Source organism: Astyanax mexicanus, chromosome 4 (genome assembly GCF_023375975.1).
Source record: "Astyanax mexicanus isolate ESR-SI-001 chromosome 4, AstMex3_surface, whole genome shotgun sequence".
Taxonomy (NCBI): domain Eukaryota; kingdom Metazoa; phylum Chordata; class Actinopteri; order Characiformes; family Acestrorhamphidae; genus Astyanax; species Astyanax mexicanus.
In genome coordinates, this window is record NC_064411.1 from 54,696,019 (window position 1) to 54,714,525 (window position 18,507).

Here is an 18,507-nt window from a genome sequence, read left to right on the forward strand (position 1 = left end):
TAGCTAGCTTAAACGAGCTAGCTAAAATGACCAGGAATAGAACTAAGGTTAGCGGAAAGCTAGCCAACATTAGCAGCAAGTTAGCTTACATGCTGATGTTAGCAGCAAGCAAACTAACGTTAGCAGCAAGCTAGCTAACATACTAACTTTAGCTAGCTTAAACGAGCTAGCTAAAATGACCAGGGATAGAACTAAGGTTAGCGGAAAGCTAGCTAACATTAGCAGCAAGTTAGCTTACATGCTGATGTTAGCAGCAAGCAAACTAACGTTAGCAGCAAGCTAGCTAACATACTAACTTTAGCTAGCTTAAACGAGCTAGCTAAAATTACCAGGGATAGAACTAAGGTTAGAGCTAGCTTACATTAGCTGCGAGTTAGCTAACGTTACCAGGAATAGAACTAAAGAAATTATGACTATATTTTTAAATTATATTTATTGAGGTCTTAAAAAGCATTAAATTTGACTTTTAAAATGGTGCAAGAACACCAGAAGATAATTAGTACATGCCTTTTGCGAGTTTTGAGCTGTACAAGGATTTTTTTTTTTGCTTGTTTTTTCTGGTAACTTTTGTTTTTCTTCTGGTTGCAACTAATACGTGTTCAGAAAGCTTCAGAAACTAATTATCGGTATCTTCTTTAGGCAGAAGCTCACAGTAAACATCCTGACGGGTGATGATGTGATGGTATAGTCTCTCTCTCTCTCTCTCTCTCTCTCTCTCTCTCTCTCTCTCGGTTTCTCCTCTGCTCAGCAGATATGCCACACTGCTGCTGTCCTTGTCAACGATTTGCATCTGCAGTTCCATCTCTGGAGTTTTCTGCTGGAAGCGGGGGATGACCTTGCTGTTATGAGCTCTCTGGTTGACAGACACTTCAAAGCTATACTGTATTTTCTCAGAGCTGTGGAGAGGATCTGATGAGCAGCGTTCACTCTTAACCCTTTAAACGCTCGGCTTTACGCCTGAAAGTTTAGAAATGTGTGCTGGTGTTACGCTGAGGCCCAATCCCATTACTCTTTGGACCCTTATCCCTTGTTTTTGAGTGTAATGTGGGAAATCCTCCCTCTAAAAATGAGGAGAACCCTTTCGGAACCCAATACTGATACAGCGTTATAGCAGTGGAGCGCTAAAGTTCAGCAACCTAACTGCTGCTGCTGCTGGTTAACTAGGTAACTTTAAGGGCTTTATTGTAGGGGTGTGCTGTCTCATATCTTACACAATAATATTGCTAACATTTGTTTATAAGGTGATTGATATTATACCCCGAAATACCTTACCCCTAATTATCACATCAAGGTACTTTTTTTCACACTGTTCTCATTTCACATTATATACAGCTCTGAAAAAATAAGAGAGCACTACAGTTTCTGAATCAGTTTCTCTGATTTTGCTATTTATAGGTTTATGTTTGAGTAAAATGAACATTGTTGTTTTATTCTATAAACTACAGACAACAATTCTCCCAAATTCCAAATAAAAATATTCTGATTTAGAGCATGTATTTGCAGAAAATGAGAAATGGCTGAAATAACAAAAAAAAGATGCAGAACTTTCAGACCTCAAATAATGCAAAGAAAACAAGTTCATATTCATAAAGCTTTAAGAGTTCAGAAATAATCAATATTTGGTGGAATAACCGTGGTGGTTTTTAATCACAGTTTTTTTCATGCATCTTGGCATCATGTTCTCCTCCACCAGTCTTACACACTGCTTTTGGATAACTTTATGCTGCTTTACTCCTGGTGCAAAAATTCAAGCAGGACAGTTTGGTTTGATGGCTTGTGATCATCCATCTTCCTCTTGATTTTAGTGGCAAGCTAGCTAACATGCTAACTTTAGCGGTGAGCTAGCTAACATACTAACTTTAGCGGTGAGCTAGCTAACATACTAACTTTAGCTAGCTAAAGCAATCTAGCTAACATTACCAGAGACAGAACTAAGGTTAGCGCAAAGCTAGCTAACATTAGCAGCAAGTTAGCTTACATGCTGATGTTAGCAGCAAGCTAACTAACGTTAGCAGCAAGCTAGCTAGCATACTAACGTTAGCTAGCTTAAGCGAGCTAGCTAACATTACCAGGGATAGAACTAAGGTTAGAGCTAGCTTACATTAGCACGGACAGAACTAAAAATTATGACTACATTTTTGGGCCTGACATTTTCTTTACTGAGGTCTTAAAAAGCATTAAATTCGACTTTTATAATGGTGCAAGAACCCTGATTAATGAGCTGTTAATTTATATAACAATACTCTCAATGTTCTCCATCATGAGATGAACAAAGATCCGTTCCGTTTTCTAACAGGCTCTTTTCGTTTTTCCCAAGGGTTCCTCAGTTAAAGAAGACTTTCCTTCCCTCACTCCCTCTCTCATTCACTCACTCTATCTCTCTCTCTTTTCTGCTGTTTTATTTTTTTTTTTTACAGAAGCTGCACGGACGTGCTGTGCTGCGTGCTCTTCATCATTGTCATCCTCGGCTACGTAGCGCTGGGCACTGTGGGTGAGTGGGCGCAGTTTTTTTTTTGTCCGTTTTCAATCAGGTCCAAAGTCATAAGCTCTGCTTTCTTCGGGGAAATGAGGGGTATTAGTCATCCTTTAGATTTTGCTGCAGAGGCATAAAGGCCAAGTTTACAGTCGTTTCAGACGCATTATTATAAAGTTCTGGTGAGGTTAGACCACCCTGCTCCAAACTGGAGGGCAGGGCCATTCTGTAGAGCTGAACTGTAGAGCTGGACTGAGTTATTTCAACGTTTTCAATGGTTTACTGGGGAAAAATGATCTTTAATTGAAAAAAGACTCTAGTTTAGACCCTGTTGGAGCTTCTATAGCCTGGATATAAGATGGAGATGTGAGATATGGTTGGTTTTGTTTGAGATATACAGGTTCCTTATGGCATTTTCGAGAACATTTACCCACATTTGACTGTTGACCACAGCTGGGCATGTAGATCCTGTAGAATTTATTGGTAAAGAAGCTACCAGTAGGATTAATTTGTAAAGAAGCTGTCAATGGGATTCATTGTTAAAAAGCTACCAACAAGACTCATTGGTAAAGAAGCTACCAAGGAGATTCATTGGTAAAGAAGCTACCAACGAGATTCATTGGTAAAGAAGCTACCAGTGAGATTCATTGGTAAAGAAGCTACCAGTAGGATTAATTGATAAAGAAGCTACCAGTAGGATTAATTGGTAAAGAAGCTACCAGTAGGATTAATTGGTAAAGAAGCTACCAACAAGATTCATTGGTAAAGAAGCTACCAAAGAGATTATTGACAAAGAAGCTACCAATGAGATTATTGGTAAAGAAGCTACCAATGAGATTCATTGGTAAAGAGGCTACCAATGAGATTCACTGGTAAAGAAGCTACCAATGAGATTCATTGGTAAAAAAGCTACCAACGAGATTAATTGGTAAAGAAGCTACCAACGAGATTAATTGGTAAAGAAGCTACCAATGAGATTCATAGGTAAAGAAGCTAACAATGAGCTTCATTGGTAAAGAAGCTACCAACAAGATTCATTGGTAAAGAAGCTACCAATGAAATTCATTGGTAAAGAAGCTACCAACGAGATTCATTGGTAAAGAAGCTACCAGTAGGATTCATTGGTAAAGAAGCTACCAGTTGGATTAATTGATAAAGAAGCTACCAGTAGGATTAATTGGTAAAAAAGCTACCAGTAGGATTAATTGGTAAAGAAGCTACCAACAAGATTCATTGGTAAAGAAGCTACCAATGAGATTATTGACAAAGAAGCTACCAATGAGATTATTGGTAAAGAAGCTACCAATGAGATTCATTGGTAAAGAGGCTACCAATGAGATTCACTGGTAAAGAAGCTACCAATGAGATTCATTGGTAAAAAAGCTACCAACGAGATTAATTGGTAAAGAAGCTACCAACGAGATTAATTGGTAAAGAAGCTACCAATGAGATTCATTGGTAAAGAAGCTACCAATTAGATTCATTGGTAAAGAAGCTAACAATGAGATTCATTGGTAAAGAAGCTACCAACAAGATTCATTGGTAAAGAAGCTACCAATGAGATTCATTGGTAAAGAAGCTACCAACGAGATTCATTGGCAAAGAAGCTACCAATGAGATTCATTGGTAAAGAAGCTACCAGTAAGATTCATTGGTAAAGAAGCTACCAGTTGGATTAATTGGTAAAGAAGCTACCAATGAGATTCATTGGTAAAGAAGCTACCAATGACATTCATTGGTAAAGAGGCTACCAACGAGATTCATTGGTAAAGAAGCTACCAATGAGATTAATTGGTAAAGAAGCTACCAACGAGATTCATTGGTAAAGAAGCTACCAATGAGATTCATTGGTAAAGAAGCTACCTACGAGATTCATTGGTAAAGAAGCTACCAATTAGATTAATTGGTAAAGAGGCTACCAACGAGATTTATTGGTAAAGAAGCTACCAGTAGGATTAATTGGTAAAGAAGCTACCAGTAGGATTAATTGGTAAGGAAGCTACCAGTAGGATTAATTGGTAAAGAACCTACCAACAAAACTCATTGGTAAAGAAGCTACCAACAAGATTTATTGGTAAAGAAGCTACCAACGAGATTTATTGGTAAAAAACCTACCAACAAAACTCATTGGTAAAGAAGCTACCAACGAGATTCATTGGTAAAGAACCTACCAACAAAACTCATTGGTAAAGAAGCTACCAACGAGATTCATTGGTAAAGAAGCTACCAGTAGGATTAATTGGTAAAGAACCTACCAACAAAACTCATTGGTAAAGAAGCTACCAACGAGATTCATTGGTAAAGAAGCTACCAGTAGGATTAATTGGTAAAGAACCTACCAACAAAACTCATTGGTAAAGAAGCTACCAACAAGATTTATTGGTAAAGAAGCTACCAACGAGATTCATTGGTAAAGAAGCTACCAACAAGATTCATTGGTAAAGAAGCTATCAACAAGATTAATTGGTAAAGAAGCTACCAATGAGATTCATTGGTAAAGAAGCTACCAATGACATTCATTGGTAAAGAAGCTACCAACACAATTCATTTGTAAAGAAGCTACCAATGAGATTCATTGGTAAAGAAGCTACCAATGAGATTCATTGGTAAAGAAGCTACCAATGACATTCATTGGTAAAGAAGCTACCAACGAGATTCATTGGTAAAGAAGCTACCAATGAGATTCATTGGTAAAGAAGCTACCAGTAGGATTAATTGGTAAAGAAGCTACCAATGAGATTCATTGGTAAAGAAGCTACCAACAAGATTCATTGGTAAAGAAGCTACCAACAAGATTCATTGGTAAAGAAGCTACCAGTAGGATTAATTGGTAAAGAAGCTACCAATGAGATTCATTGGTAAAGAAGCTACCAATGAGATTCATTGGTAAAGAGGCTACCAACGAGATTCATTGGTAAAGAAGCTACCAATGAGATTAATTGGTAAAGAAGCTACCAACGAGATTCATTGGTAAAGAAGCTACCAATGAGATTCATTGGTAAAGAAGCTACCTACGAGATTAATTGGTAAAGAAGCTACCAATTAGATTAATTGGTAAAGAGGCTACCAACGAGATTTATTGGTAAAGAAGCTACCAGTAGGATTAATTGGTAAAGAAGCTACCAACGAGTTTCATTGGTAAAGAAGCTACCAGTAGGATTAATTGGTAAAGAACCTACCAACAAAACTCATTGGTAAAGAAGCTACCAACAAGATTTATTGGTAAAGAAGCTACCAACGAGATTTATTGGTAAAGAAGCTACCAACAAGATTCATTGGTAAAGAAGCTATCAACGAGATTAATTGGTAAAGAAGCTACCAATGAGATTCATTGGTAAAGAAGCTACCAATGAGATTCATTGGTAAAGAAGCTACCAATGAGATTCATTGGTAAAGAAGCTACCAGTAGGATTAATTGGTAAAGAAGCTACCAATGAGATTCATTGGTAAAGAAGCTACCAATGAGATTCATTGGTAAAGAAGCTACCAATGAGATTCATTGGTAAAGAAGCTACCAGTAGGATTAATTGGTAAAGAAGCTACCAATGAGATTCATTGGTAAAGAAGCTACCAATGAGATTCATTGGTAAAGAGGCTACCAACGAGATTCATTGGTAAAGAAGCTACCAATGAGATTAATTGGTAAAGAAGCTACCAACGAGATTCATTGGTAAAGAAGCTACCAATGAGATTCATTGGTAAAGAAGCTACCTACGAGATTCATTGGTAAAGAAGCTACCAATTAGATTAATTGGTAAAGAGGCTACCAACGAGATTTATTGGTAAAGAAGCTACCAGTAGGATTAATTGGTAAAGAAGCTACCAACGAGATTCATTGGTAAAGAAGCTACCAGTAGGATTAATTGGTAAAGAAGCTACCAACAAAACTCATTGGTAAAGAAGCTACCAACAAGATTTATTGGTAAAGAAGCTACCAACGAGATTTATTGGTAAAGAACCTACCAACAAAATTCATTGGTAAAGGAGCTACCAACAAGATTTATTGGTAAAGAAGCTACCAACGAGATTCATTGGTAAAGAAGCTACCAACAAGATTCATTGGTAAAGAAGCTATCAACGAGATTAATTGGTAAAGAAGCTACCAATGAGATTCATTGGTAAAGAAGCTACCAATGAGATTCATTGGTAAAGAAGCTGCCAACGAGATTCATTGTTAAAGAAGCTACCAATAAGATTCATTGGTAAAGAAGCTACCAATGAGATTCATTGGTAAAGAAGCTACCAACGCAATTCATTTGTAAAGAAGTTACCAATGAGATTCATTGGTAAAGAAGCTACCAACGAGATTCATTGTTAAAGAAGCTACCAATGAGATTCACTGTTAAAAAGCTACCAACGAGATTCATTGGTAAAGAAGCTACCAATGAGATTCCAGAGGTTTTCAATTTGGTAAAATCAAAGAAACTTATTGTTTTGTGTGTGTGTGTATGTGTGTTAGGGGGGTGTTTCCTCTGAAGACCTCCTCTACTGTAGAACTTGGTGAGGAAAAGATGAAACAGCAGCAGCATTCCTGCATCATCAGAGCCGGAGACGTTAAAGCGAGAGGCCTGTCGATAAAAGAGTCAAAAACAGACGAGAATCGCGAGGAGCGAGTGTGTAATTGTGTGTGTGTGTGTAATTGTGTGTGTGTGTTCTGTGTCTGCAGGGTGTTGTGTAGAGTGTGTGTGTGCGTTCATTGCAATCTCTTCTGATGGAGCTGCATGAATATTTTATGCACCTCGGCCCCATGTGGTGCTCCTCTGCCTCTTACTGTTCTTCTCAGCAGCTAACGCTAAAGCTAATGCTAATGCTAGCTCGCTACAACCACAGAGCGAGGCTTTCTGTGATATTTACATCAGTCAGTCCTGAGACCAGAAAGCTCCACATGCCCAGACAGGACACTGTTTTAGTAACAAAATATAAAATATAAAAAATATTGTATAATTTTATATATGAGTTGCTTGTGCCTACACCCTGGTTGCTGAGTACCCTAGTGAAAATAAAGTAGATTAAAGTATACTAAGCATTATTATGCTATAGTGCACTAAAGTGTTTGTGTAGCCACATTATTATTAATCAGTATATTTAACTTATTTTAACTTAATTTAACTTAATTTAATTATTATACTTTAATTACAGAATAAAAATAGTACTTAAGTAACATTTAAACATACATCAACTACTTCATATATGTAACCCTATATTTTAAATATGCGTACAGTAAAATTATAATACATTTAATAATGCGTATTACAACTGTATCACTATTATATTATATTAAGATTTGTTGTTAAATATATGTGATATATTTACATTAGAGTACAAATATGCTTCTTGTTCCTGTCTTTTGTAAGTAGCACACTTCTAGTATACTTTGTTGGGTATAAAAATATATTTCAATTTACTGTACTACAGTTTTTAGCGTGTTACACATTTACTTTACATTTTTATTCAGTTATTTAGTAACACTGTATCCTATAATTTACTTATATTTATATTTTCCTAGTTATAATTAAAGAGCATTGAAATACATTTTAACTGTTATAGTAATGTAATACATATATATATATATATATATATATATATTTTTTTTTTTTATATATATATATACAGTTGTGGTCAAAAGTTTACATACACTTGTAAAAAAACATAATGTTATGGCTGTCTTGAGTTTTCAATAAGTTCTACAACTCTTATTTTTCTGTGATAGAGTGATCGGAACACATACATGTTTGTCACAAAAAACAGTCATAAAATTTGGTTCTTTCATAAATTTATTATGGGTCTGCTGAAAATGTCACCAAATCTGCTGGGTCAAAAATATACATACAGCAACATTAGTATTTGGTTACATGTCCCTTGGCCATTTTCACGGCAACTAGGCGCTTTTGGTAGCCATCCACAAGCTCCTGGCAAGCTTCAGGTCGAATGTTTGACCACTCTTCTTGACAGAATTGGTGCAGTTCAGCTAAATGTGATGGTTTTCTTGCATGAACCCGTTTCTTTAGCACTGTCCACATGTTCTCAATGGGGTTTAAGTCAGGACTTTGGGAAGGCCATTCTAAAACCTTAATTCTAGCCTGGTTTAGCCATTCCTTTACCACTTTTGATGTGTGTTTTGGGTCATTGTCTTGTTGGAACACCCAACTGCGCCCAAGACCCAACCTTCGGGCTGATGGTTTTAAGTTTTCCTGCAGAATTTGGAGGTAATCCTCCTTCTTCATTATCCCATTTACTTTCTGCAAAGAACCAGTTCCACTGGCAGCAAAACATCCCCAGAGCATAATACTACCACCACCATGCTTGACAGTAGGCATGGTGTTCCTGGGATTAAAGGCCTCACCTTTTCTCCTCCAAACATATTGCTGGGTGTTGTGGCCAAACAGCTCAATTTTTGTTTCGTCTGACCAGAGAACTTTCCTCCAGAAGGTTTTATCTTTGTCCATGTGATCAGCAGCAAACTTCAGCCGAGTCTTAAGGTGCCTTTTCTGGAGCAAGGGCTTCTTTCTTGCACGGCAGCCTCTCAGTCCATGGCGATGTAAAACACGCTTGACTGTGGAGACTGACACCTGTGTTCCATCAGCTTCCAAATCCTTGCAGACCTGCTTCTTGGTGATTCTTGGTTGACTCTTGACCATCCTGACCAATCTCCTCTCGGCAGCATGTGATAGCTTGCGTTTTCTTCCTGATCGTGGCAGTGACACAACTGTTCCATGCACTTTATACTTGCGTATAATTGTCTGCACAGTTGCTCTTGGGACCTGTAGCTGCTTTGAAATGGCTCCAAGTGACTTCCCTGACTTGTTCAAGTCAATAATTCGCTTTTTCAGATCCACACTGAGTTCCTTTGACTTTCCCATTGTAGCTTTTGTAGCTGAGTCTAATCACTGGGTCAAATGAGCCCTATTTAAATGGGCTCATGAGAAGTCAACAGCTGTAGTCAATCAGAATCACTTACAAGAAGTGAAGAGGCCATGACATGAAGCTAATTTGATTGACACAACTCGCTACATCACCAAAATTGACAAATTTTGTTGCTGTATGTATATTTTTGACCCAGCAGATTTGGTGACATTTTCAGCAGACCCATAATACATTTATGAAAGAACCAAATTTTATGACTGTTTTTTGTGACAAACATGTATGTGTTCCGATCACTCTATCACAGAAAAATAAGAGTTGTAGAACTTATTGAAAACTCAAGACAGCCATAACATTATGTTTTTTTACAAGTGTATGTAAACTTTTGACCACAACTGTATATATATATATATATATTTTTTTTTTTTACCAATGCAGAAATTTAATTTACTTTCTAAAAAGTTACCTGACACATTGCACTTTAAGTGAACTACTGTTACAGTAGTTTTTAACACACTTTGCTAAAAATGTACAACAGTATATTTTAGAAGTATATTGAATTACATTAAACTAAAAGTGTACTTCATAGTAGTCTATTTATTTAAAATACACTATATTGTACTTTTTAAAAAGTATGATCAAAGTTTACTTTCAAACATTTGATGAAAGCAGAATATTAATGTACTTTTAATGTATTTTAAGTAGGTACATACATCTGTCAGAGTATTTACAGCATACATAGACATTTCTCAATATGTTTTAAGTACAGTTAAGTATATTTTCTTTTCACCGGAGATAATCTGGGAATCAGCCTGAATTGCTTGTGCAAAACCCCGGTTGCTGAGTGTAATATAGGAATCATCCCAAGATACTTGTGCAAAAACCCCGGTTGCTGAGTATAATATAGGAATCTGCCTGTACCACTTTTGCCAGCTCTCTGTTTGCTATGTCAAGAGTCAAGTAAAGAGGCTTTTATTGTCAGTACATCTGAGTACAGGTACACAGTGTGATGAAATTACGTTCCTCCGGAACCATGGTGCAACATAGAACAACAAGCAATAGACAACATAAAGTGCAGGAGTGACGACAGTGCAACATAAAATTATAAAATTATAACACTAAATAACAATAAATACAATAAATACAAAAGACGAGACAATTTAAAGACAGTGACAGGACAGTGCAGTACCGATACGGTATAATAGTAGAGTGTTTAGTGAGGATAAGGTGCCGAGATGTGAAACATACTGTAACATATAGAACATATATAATCACAGCAGTAAGTGAGGTAAATAGTTTATAGTTTTTAAGAGTGCAGCAAATATTGCAGAAGGGAATAAAGTCATGTCAGCCTCTGTGTGCTGATTGTGTGTGTGTGTGTGTGTGTGTGTGGGTGAAGTTCAGTCTTTGTGTGTGTAAAGGGGGGGGGGTGTACAGTTTAGTTTTGTGCGAGTGTGTTGGGTGTGTGGTGGGTGGGGTGGGGTCAGCTCTGTCTCTGTGCGTTGAGAAGTCTGACTGCCTGGTGGAAGAAGCTGTTGCAGAGTCTAGTAGTGGAGGCTCGGATGCTCCTGTATCTTCTGCTGGACGGCATCAGAGCGAAGAGTCCGTGTGAGGGATGGGTGGGGTCGTCCACAATGCTGGTGGCTTTGCGGATGCAGCGTGTGGTGTAGATCTCGGTGATGGAGGGAAGAGAGACTCCGATGATCTTCTCAGCTGTCCTCACTATCCGCTGTAGGGTCTATGTATGTACATAGGGACTATGTATTTACTACATTTAGCCCAGTTTTGCGAGATAAATTAAAAGTCTCAGGCTTCTTTCTCTACATGAATAAAACTATAAACCATGTTTCTGCATTGGCTCAAATTAAAATTAGGGAGCATTAAATGCAGTATTCATTAGAACATCTATCCACAAACTTCTGGATATATATATATATATATATATATATATATATTGTATAATGACCGCCCACATACATTCATAACGCTTCATAAGTCTTTGTCTTTGAACTGAAAGGCTTTGAAGCTTTTGACTCAGTGAATGAAGATGATCCTGACAGGAAGCGCACGTGCCAGATTATTTTTTGCGACTTTTTAGCATTAGCCTAGCGCTGGATAGCTGTGAGTGAGAGTTATTGGTATCCCACACTTCATTGTTCTTGTCAGTGGGGCGGCTAACTGAATGCAGATCCTGTTTGAAGTGTAAAAAAGGGATACTATAAGCCAGGGGCTACAAATGCATGAGCCTTTGTTTGAAATCCCTTTGATAGAATCCCACTGCTACGCTAACGCTAAGCCGCAAGGCCGAAATTCTGTTTGAAAGCTTATTAAAAGACATTGTTCAGGAACAAGAAGCTAATATTGCTAAAAACAAATGGAAACAATAAACTATCAATCAGTTGTATGCTCAGATGCAGCTTTACAAACCTATTTACAACCTATTTTCATTGTGATTCGTAAAAAAAATTAAAGATTTAACTTTAATGGTGGGCTTTGGCTGGTTCTCGGCACTGCGGCAGCTCACAGGAGCCACATATGTGTAGCATCCCTGCAGAAAACTCTAGGTCAAGACTTTTAGACTTTTAGACTAACTGGTAGCTAATTTTAGATGGTTTAATCTGATCTTTTATTGATTGTAAAGGTGGTTAAAAACTAATAATACATTTTTTGGTTATTCAGCTCTCAACTAGCATAGTTTGTATTAAATTGTGTTAAATTATATATATATATATATATCAGATTATAATTAAAAATGGTTAGCCGTATTGGTATTTCGTCATCTTAGATACTTAGCTCAACAAATTAGTGCCCATTTCACCAGTAGAGAACTATTTATTAAAACAGCTAGCAATGTGGCTACAGTGGTTACTACTGAGCCACATAGTGTAGCATCCCTTTTAATCACAGTTTTTGTCATGCATCTTGGCATCATGTTCTCCACCACCAGTCTTACACACTGCTTTTGGATAACTTTATGCTGCTTTACTCCTGGTGCAAAAATTCAAGCAGTTCAGTTTGGTTTGATGGCTTGTGATCATCCATCTTCAGAGCTATATATATATATATATATATATATATATATATATATATATATATATATATATATATATATATATATATATATACTATAATTAAAAATGGCTAGCTGTGTTGGTATTTCATTATCTTAAATTCTCAGCTGACAAATTAGTGCCCATTTCACCAGTAGAGAACTATTTTTTTTAATCTGCTCAGACTCTTAAAAAGTAGGACAATATATATATATATATATATATATATATATATTTTAGAACCCTGTTGAGCGCCATGGTGAAGATGCCATCATGCTGCTATTTACACCAGGGTGATCTGATCCTCATTCTCCAGTATGAGTTCATCCCCCACTCACATGCCCAGACTGGGAGGACTGGGGGGGCTTTTCCATATTTCTTATCTCTCTCTCTCTTTTGCTGGTAGCTAGAGATGATGTCATTATATCATTATAGCCCCCACCTACCCACCCACCCCATACACCTCCCACCCATACACTCATACACGCACTCGTGCATGCACACACACACACACACACACACACACACACACACATCACTTTAATCTCCTCCGAAACGATGAAATCACCGATGACATCATCCCCCAGACACACTGTCTCGTGCCTTTAAGAGTGGGACACAAAGAAAACCCTCCCCATCCTCGACCGGGGGTCCGAAAATTACAACAATACATCATCTACAGCACTGAAATACACAGCAGCAGCTTAATAACCAATCGCATTGCGGCTAATTTGCATATACTGTTCATTTTGTACATTAGGAAGCACTGGTGTGTATTCATTCATTTCACTTTTCCTTTGTTTGCTTCCAACTGGCATTGTCCATCCACCAAGAAACACCTTGGCAACTAACTTCTACATCGTAGCAACACCTTAGCAACCACCAACCAAAGATTTAGTAGTCAACACATATAATGCCTATAATATACCATAGCAAAATCTTAGTTACCTTAACACCCATCACCTATACTTCAGCAACACATTAGCAATCACCAAGCAACACCTTAGCAACCAATGCCTATACTATAGCAGTACCTTAACAACCACTTAGCAACACCTTATCAATATTCTTGCATAGAAACACCTAAACCCTTAACAAACAATCAAGCAACTTAGCAATCAACATGTATACCATAGCAACACTTTAGCAACCAAAAACTATACCTTAGCAACCACCCAGCAACACCATAACAAACTCTTAGTAACTTAGTAACCTATACTTTAGCTATACATTAGCAATCACCAAGCAGCACCTGAGCAAACAGCATCTAAACTATAGCAGTACCTTATCAACCACCTAGCAACACCTTAGCAATGCTCTAGCATTACCTATAGCACCTTAGCCCACAACAAACAATCAAGCACCTTAGTAATCAACACCTATAGCATGGCAACACTTTTGCAACCACGTAGCAAAGCTTTAGCAGTCAGCACCTGTAATATAGCAATGCCTTAGCAACCACCAAGCAACACCATAACAAACCCTTAGTAACACCTTTATACCCATTACCTATACTTCAGCAACACATTAGCAATCACCAAGCAGCACCTTAGCAACCAATGCCTATGTCATATACTATAGCAGTACCTTAGCAACCACCTAGCAACACCATATCAATGCTCTAGCATCAGCTACAGCATAGAATCGCCTTATCCGCCGACAGACAATCAAGCACCTTAGCGATCAACACCATAGCAATGCCTTAAAAAAAACTATTCCTTAGCAATACCTTAGCAACCCGTAAACAACACCATAGCAATCTCCTGTCACCACATTAGCAATATCATCTATAACACAGAAAGACCTTAACAACCCACAAGCAACCAAAAACTATACTATAGCAATACCTTAGCAACCACCCAATGACACCATATTAATATTCCATTAATGCTTTATACCTGCATTATACCCTAGCAACACCTTATAGCGTAGAAACATTTCATCAACCACCAAGCAACAGAGACGCTATATAAACCAGCACCTATAGCATTGAAACGCATTAGCAACCACCAACAACACCTTATCAACCAACAGCTACACCATAACACACTCATGATGAAATCATGGATGACATCATCCCCCAGACACACTGTTTCGTGCCTGCATTGCTTTTGAGAGTAGAACACAAAGAAACCCCTACATCACTGAAGCAAACAGTAAAAAATACTGCAGCAACCAATAAGATTGTAGCTGATTTGCATACCCTGCAGGTTTTTGAGAGATCAGTATGGGTATAATGGGAGGCGTTGGTGTGTTTCGCTCATTTTAATGCACTTTATTTGCTCTCTCTCTCTCTCTCTGCTGGGTGTTTTTACTCTTTTTCAGGCATTTTTATGCTGAAAAGAGGTTTATAATGGGATTAGAAAGGTCCTGCAGTGAAGCGATTGGTGGTTCTGGGTGGCATTTTAGTATTAATGGATCTAATATGTTGCATTTTACCCCAAATGCATTCATTAAAAATAATGCACCCCAGATTGCTGTTAAACCCAGCATGCATTCATGTCTTAAATATATTTTTACAGTAGCATAAAAAAAAAGAATTCTTTTGTTTTTGCATTTTTGTCTTACTTACATTTTTCAGAATATCAAACAGACGTATAACCTCAGACAAATATAACCTGTATAAATATATATATATATATATATATATACATATATATATATATATATATATATATATATATATATATATATATATTTTTTTTAAATGATGATTTTATTTATAAAAAGGAAATAAAAAATCCAAACCAATCTAGCCCTGTGTGAAAAAGTGTTTGCCCCCTAAACCGACAACTGCAATAAATCTTTACTGATAACTGGTCATGAATCTTTCACTTCTCTGTGGAGAAATGTTGTTCCACTCTTCTTTATAGAATTTATTTTTTTTAATTTGTTAATTTAACGTTTAAGATCATCCACAGCATCTTAATCACACTCTGACTAGACCATTTTAAAACTTCATTTACTTTTTTTATTCATTTAGAGATAGACTTTTTGTTTGTGTGCTTTGGGTTCTTTTGGGATCTCCTGGATGAGTTCTTCATGCCCTTTTGGAGTAATTTTGTTCGGTCGGCCGGTCACTCCTGGGAAGGTTCACCAGTGTTCCATGTTTTCTTCATTAGTGAATAATAGTGAATCACAACATCGACACCATAGCAACACCTTATTAACCACCTAGCAACACCTTTAGCAAAACCTTAGCCATCACCTAAGAACACCTTACACACTATCAGTCCTATATGATTGCAACACCTTAGCAATCACCTAGCAATACCTTAGCAATCGTCACCAATACTATATCAGCATATTAGTAACCACTTAAAAACACACTAGCAACCTCCTGAGCAACACTTAACAACTCCTATCAAGCCTTTAGCAACAATGTCCTTGTTTTATAGGGACACCTTAGGACCCAACACCTGTAGCAACAACCATTAACAATTGCCAAACAACACTTTATCCACCAATGCTGATACCATAGCAACACCTCAGCAACCCCCTAGTAAAACCATTGCAGCCAAGACCTATACCATAGTAAGAACTCAGCAACCACGCCAACACTTTCGCAACCAAAACCTGTACCATAGCAACACATTACCAATTGCCAAACGCCACGTTATCCACCAACATCGATACCATAGCAACACATTATTAACCACCTAGCAACACCTTTAGCAAAACCTTAGCCATCACCTAAGAGCACCTTACGCACTGAGTCCTATATGATTGCAACACCTTAGCAACCACCTAGCAACACCTTAGCAACCGTCACCAATACTATATCAGTATATTAGTAACCACTTAAAACACATTAGCGACCTCCCGAGCAACACTTAACAACTCCTATCAAGCCTTTAGCAACAATGTCCTTTTTTATAGGGACACCTTAGGACTCAACACCTGTAGCAACAACCATTAACAATTGCCAAGCAACACTTTATCCACTAATGCTGATACCATAGCAACACCTCAGCAATCCCCTAGTAAAACCATAGCAGCCAAGACCTATACCACAGCAACCACCTGGGCAACACTTTAACAATCCCTTGCCAACACTTTAGCAACCAACACCAATACCATAATACAACTTTAGCAAACTCTTGGCAACCATAACAGCATTAGCAGCATTAACTAACCATGGCAACCATGGTATTTTTTAGCAACATTAATTAACACTGTCATCTATACTTTAGCAAAAAACACTTTTTTCACCACCATCGATACTATAGCAAAACCTTAGCAACCACCTAGCAACACCTTTCCCATCTCCTAGCAAAACCTTGGCAACCACCTGCTCAACACTTTTTCAACCAAACCAATGCCATGGCACAGCCTTAGCAAACTCTTAGCAACAGCTTAACAACCATCTGCTCAACACTTTATCAACCATAGCGGAACCTTAGCGAAACCTTAGCAACCACCTGCTTAACACTTTAACAACCAACCCAATACCATAGCACAGTCTTAGCAAAGACTTAGCAACACCTCAGCAACCACATACTTAACACTTTATCAACAATACCATAGCACAACGTTAGCAAACTCTTAGCAACACCTTAACAACCAATTTCTCAACACTTAATCAACCAAACCAATACCATAGCAGAACCTTAAGAAATACTTGGTTACACCTTAAGAACCACCTGCTCAACACTTTATCAACCATAGCAGAACCTTAGCAAAACCTAAGCAAGCACCTGCTCAACACTTTATCAACCAAACCAATACCATAGCACAGCCTTAGCAAACTCTTAGCAACACCTTAGCAACCACCTGTTCAACACTTTAGTAACCAACAACAATACCATAGCAGAACCTTAGCAACCACCTGCTCAACACTTTATCAACCATAGCAGAGTCTTAGAAAAATCTTAGCAACCACCTGCTCAACACTTTATCAACCATAGCAGAATCTTAGCAAAACCTTAGCAACCACCTGCTCAACACTTTATCAACCAACAACAATACCATAGCAGAACCTTAGCAACCACCTGCTCAACACTTTATCAACCATAGCAGAACCTTAGCAACCACCTGCTCAACACTTTATCAACCAACAACAATACCATAGCAGAACCTTAGCAACCACCTGCTCAACACTTTATCAACCATAGCAGAACCTTAGCAAAACCTTAGCAACCACCTGCTCAACACTTTATCAACCATAGCAGAATCTTAAGAAAACCTTAGCAACCACCTACTCAACACTTTATCAACCAAACCAATACCATAGCACAGCCTTAGCAAAGACTTAGCAGCACCTCAGCAACCACCTTCTCAACACTTTATCAACAATACCATAGCACAACGTTAGCAAACTCTTAGCAACACCTTAACAACCACTTTCTCAACACTTTATCAACCAGACCAATACCATAGCACAGCCTTAGCAAACTCTTAGTAGCACCATAGCAACCTAGTTCTTTACCACAACAGCCCTGTAGAAAACTCTTATCAACACCTTACCAACCAAGTCCTATATAATAGCAACACTGTAGCAACCACCTAACAGCACTTTTGCAACCACAGCGTTTTTAGCACTGCTGAGCTGCAGGCGCTGTGGTTTTGCAGGCTCTGCACTCTCTTGCTGTGTTTGTTATTTCGTAAATTAGTGGTTCAGGGGGTCCGGAGGGTCCGGCAGGTTGAAGTGGTCCAGGAGGAAACGTTCCATCCATACAAACGACTGTTTACCCGAGTGAAGATCCGCGACGCAGAGTTACGAGAGCGACGGCGCTCTGTCACCGGTTTATACGTGGTGACTTCATTAATAAAGATAGAAACTTAGAGAGGAAATCAATAGCTCCGCCTCTCAGCGGGACGGGTGTAATTATCCTCCTATAAAAGAGAAGCTCCATTGATCATTCCTGCTCTTTCTGCAGCAGCACGAAAAAACACGCTCTCGCCATCTGCACCGCCGCATTCCAGCCGCCGTCTGTTTATTCCTGTAGTGTTCTCCGTACCAGTTCTATTCTTACGCATTTTAAAGAAATGCACGATAATTGGGTGCAGTATTTGGTGGATATTCCTGAAAAAAAACTGATGTTCCAAAGAAAAGTTTTTTTTATATTCTTTTTTTTTTTTTATAGAATCCAAATAACCAAGGTTGCGATACCCCAGGTGGTT

The 18,507-nt window shown here is 38.0% G+C and overlaps 1 protein-coding gene across 2 annotated transcripts in view; it reads left to right on the forward strand.

Moving 5' to 3' along the window:
* slc44a5a (solute carrier family 44 member 5a) overlaps positions 1–18,507 on the forward strand; it is a 150,230-nt gene that overhangs the window by 88,189 nt on the left and 43,534 nt on the right. For both annotated transcript variants that reach the window (XM_049478871.1, XM_049478872.1), the window contains exon 3: positions 2,418–2,491. In XM_049478871.1, the coding sequence (XP_049334828.1) occupies positions 2,418–2,491 (74 nt within the window). The remainder of the gene's footprint in view (positions 1–2,417; positions 2,492–18,507) is intronic.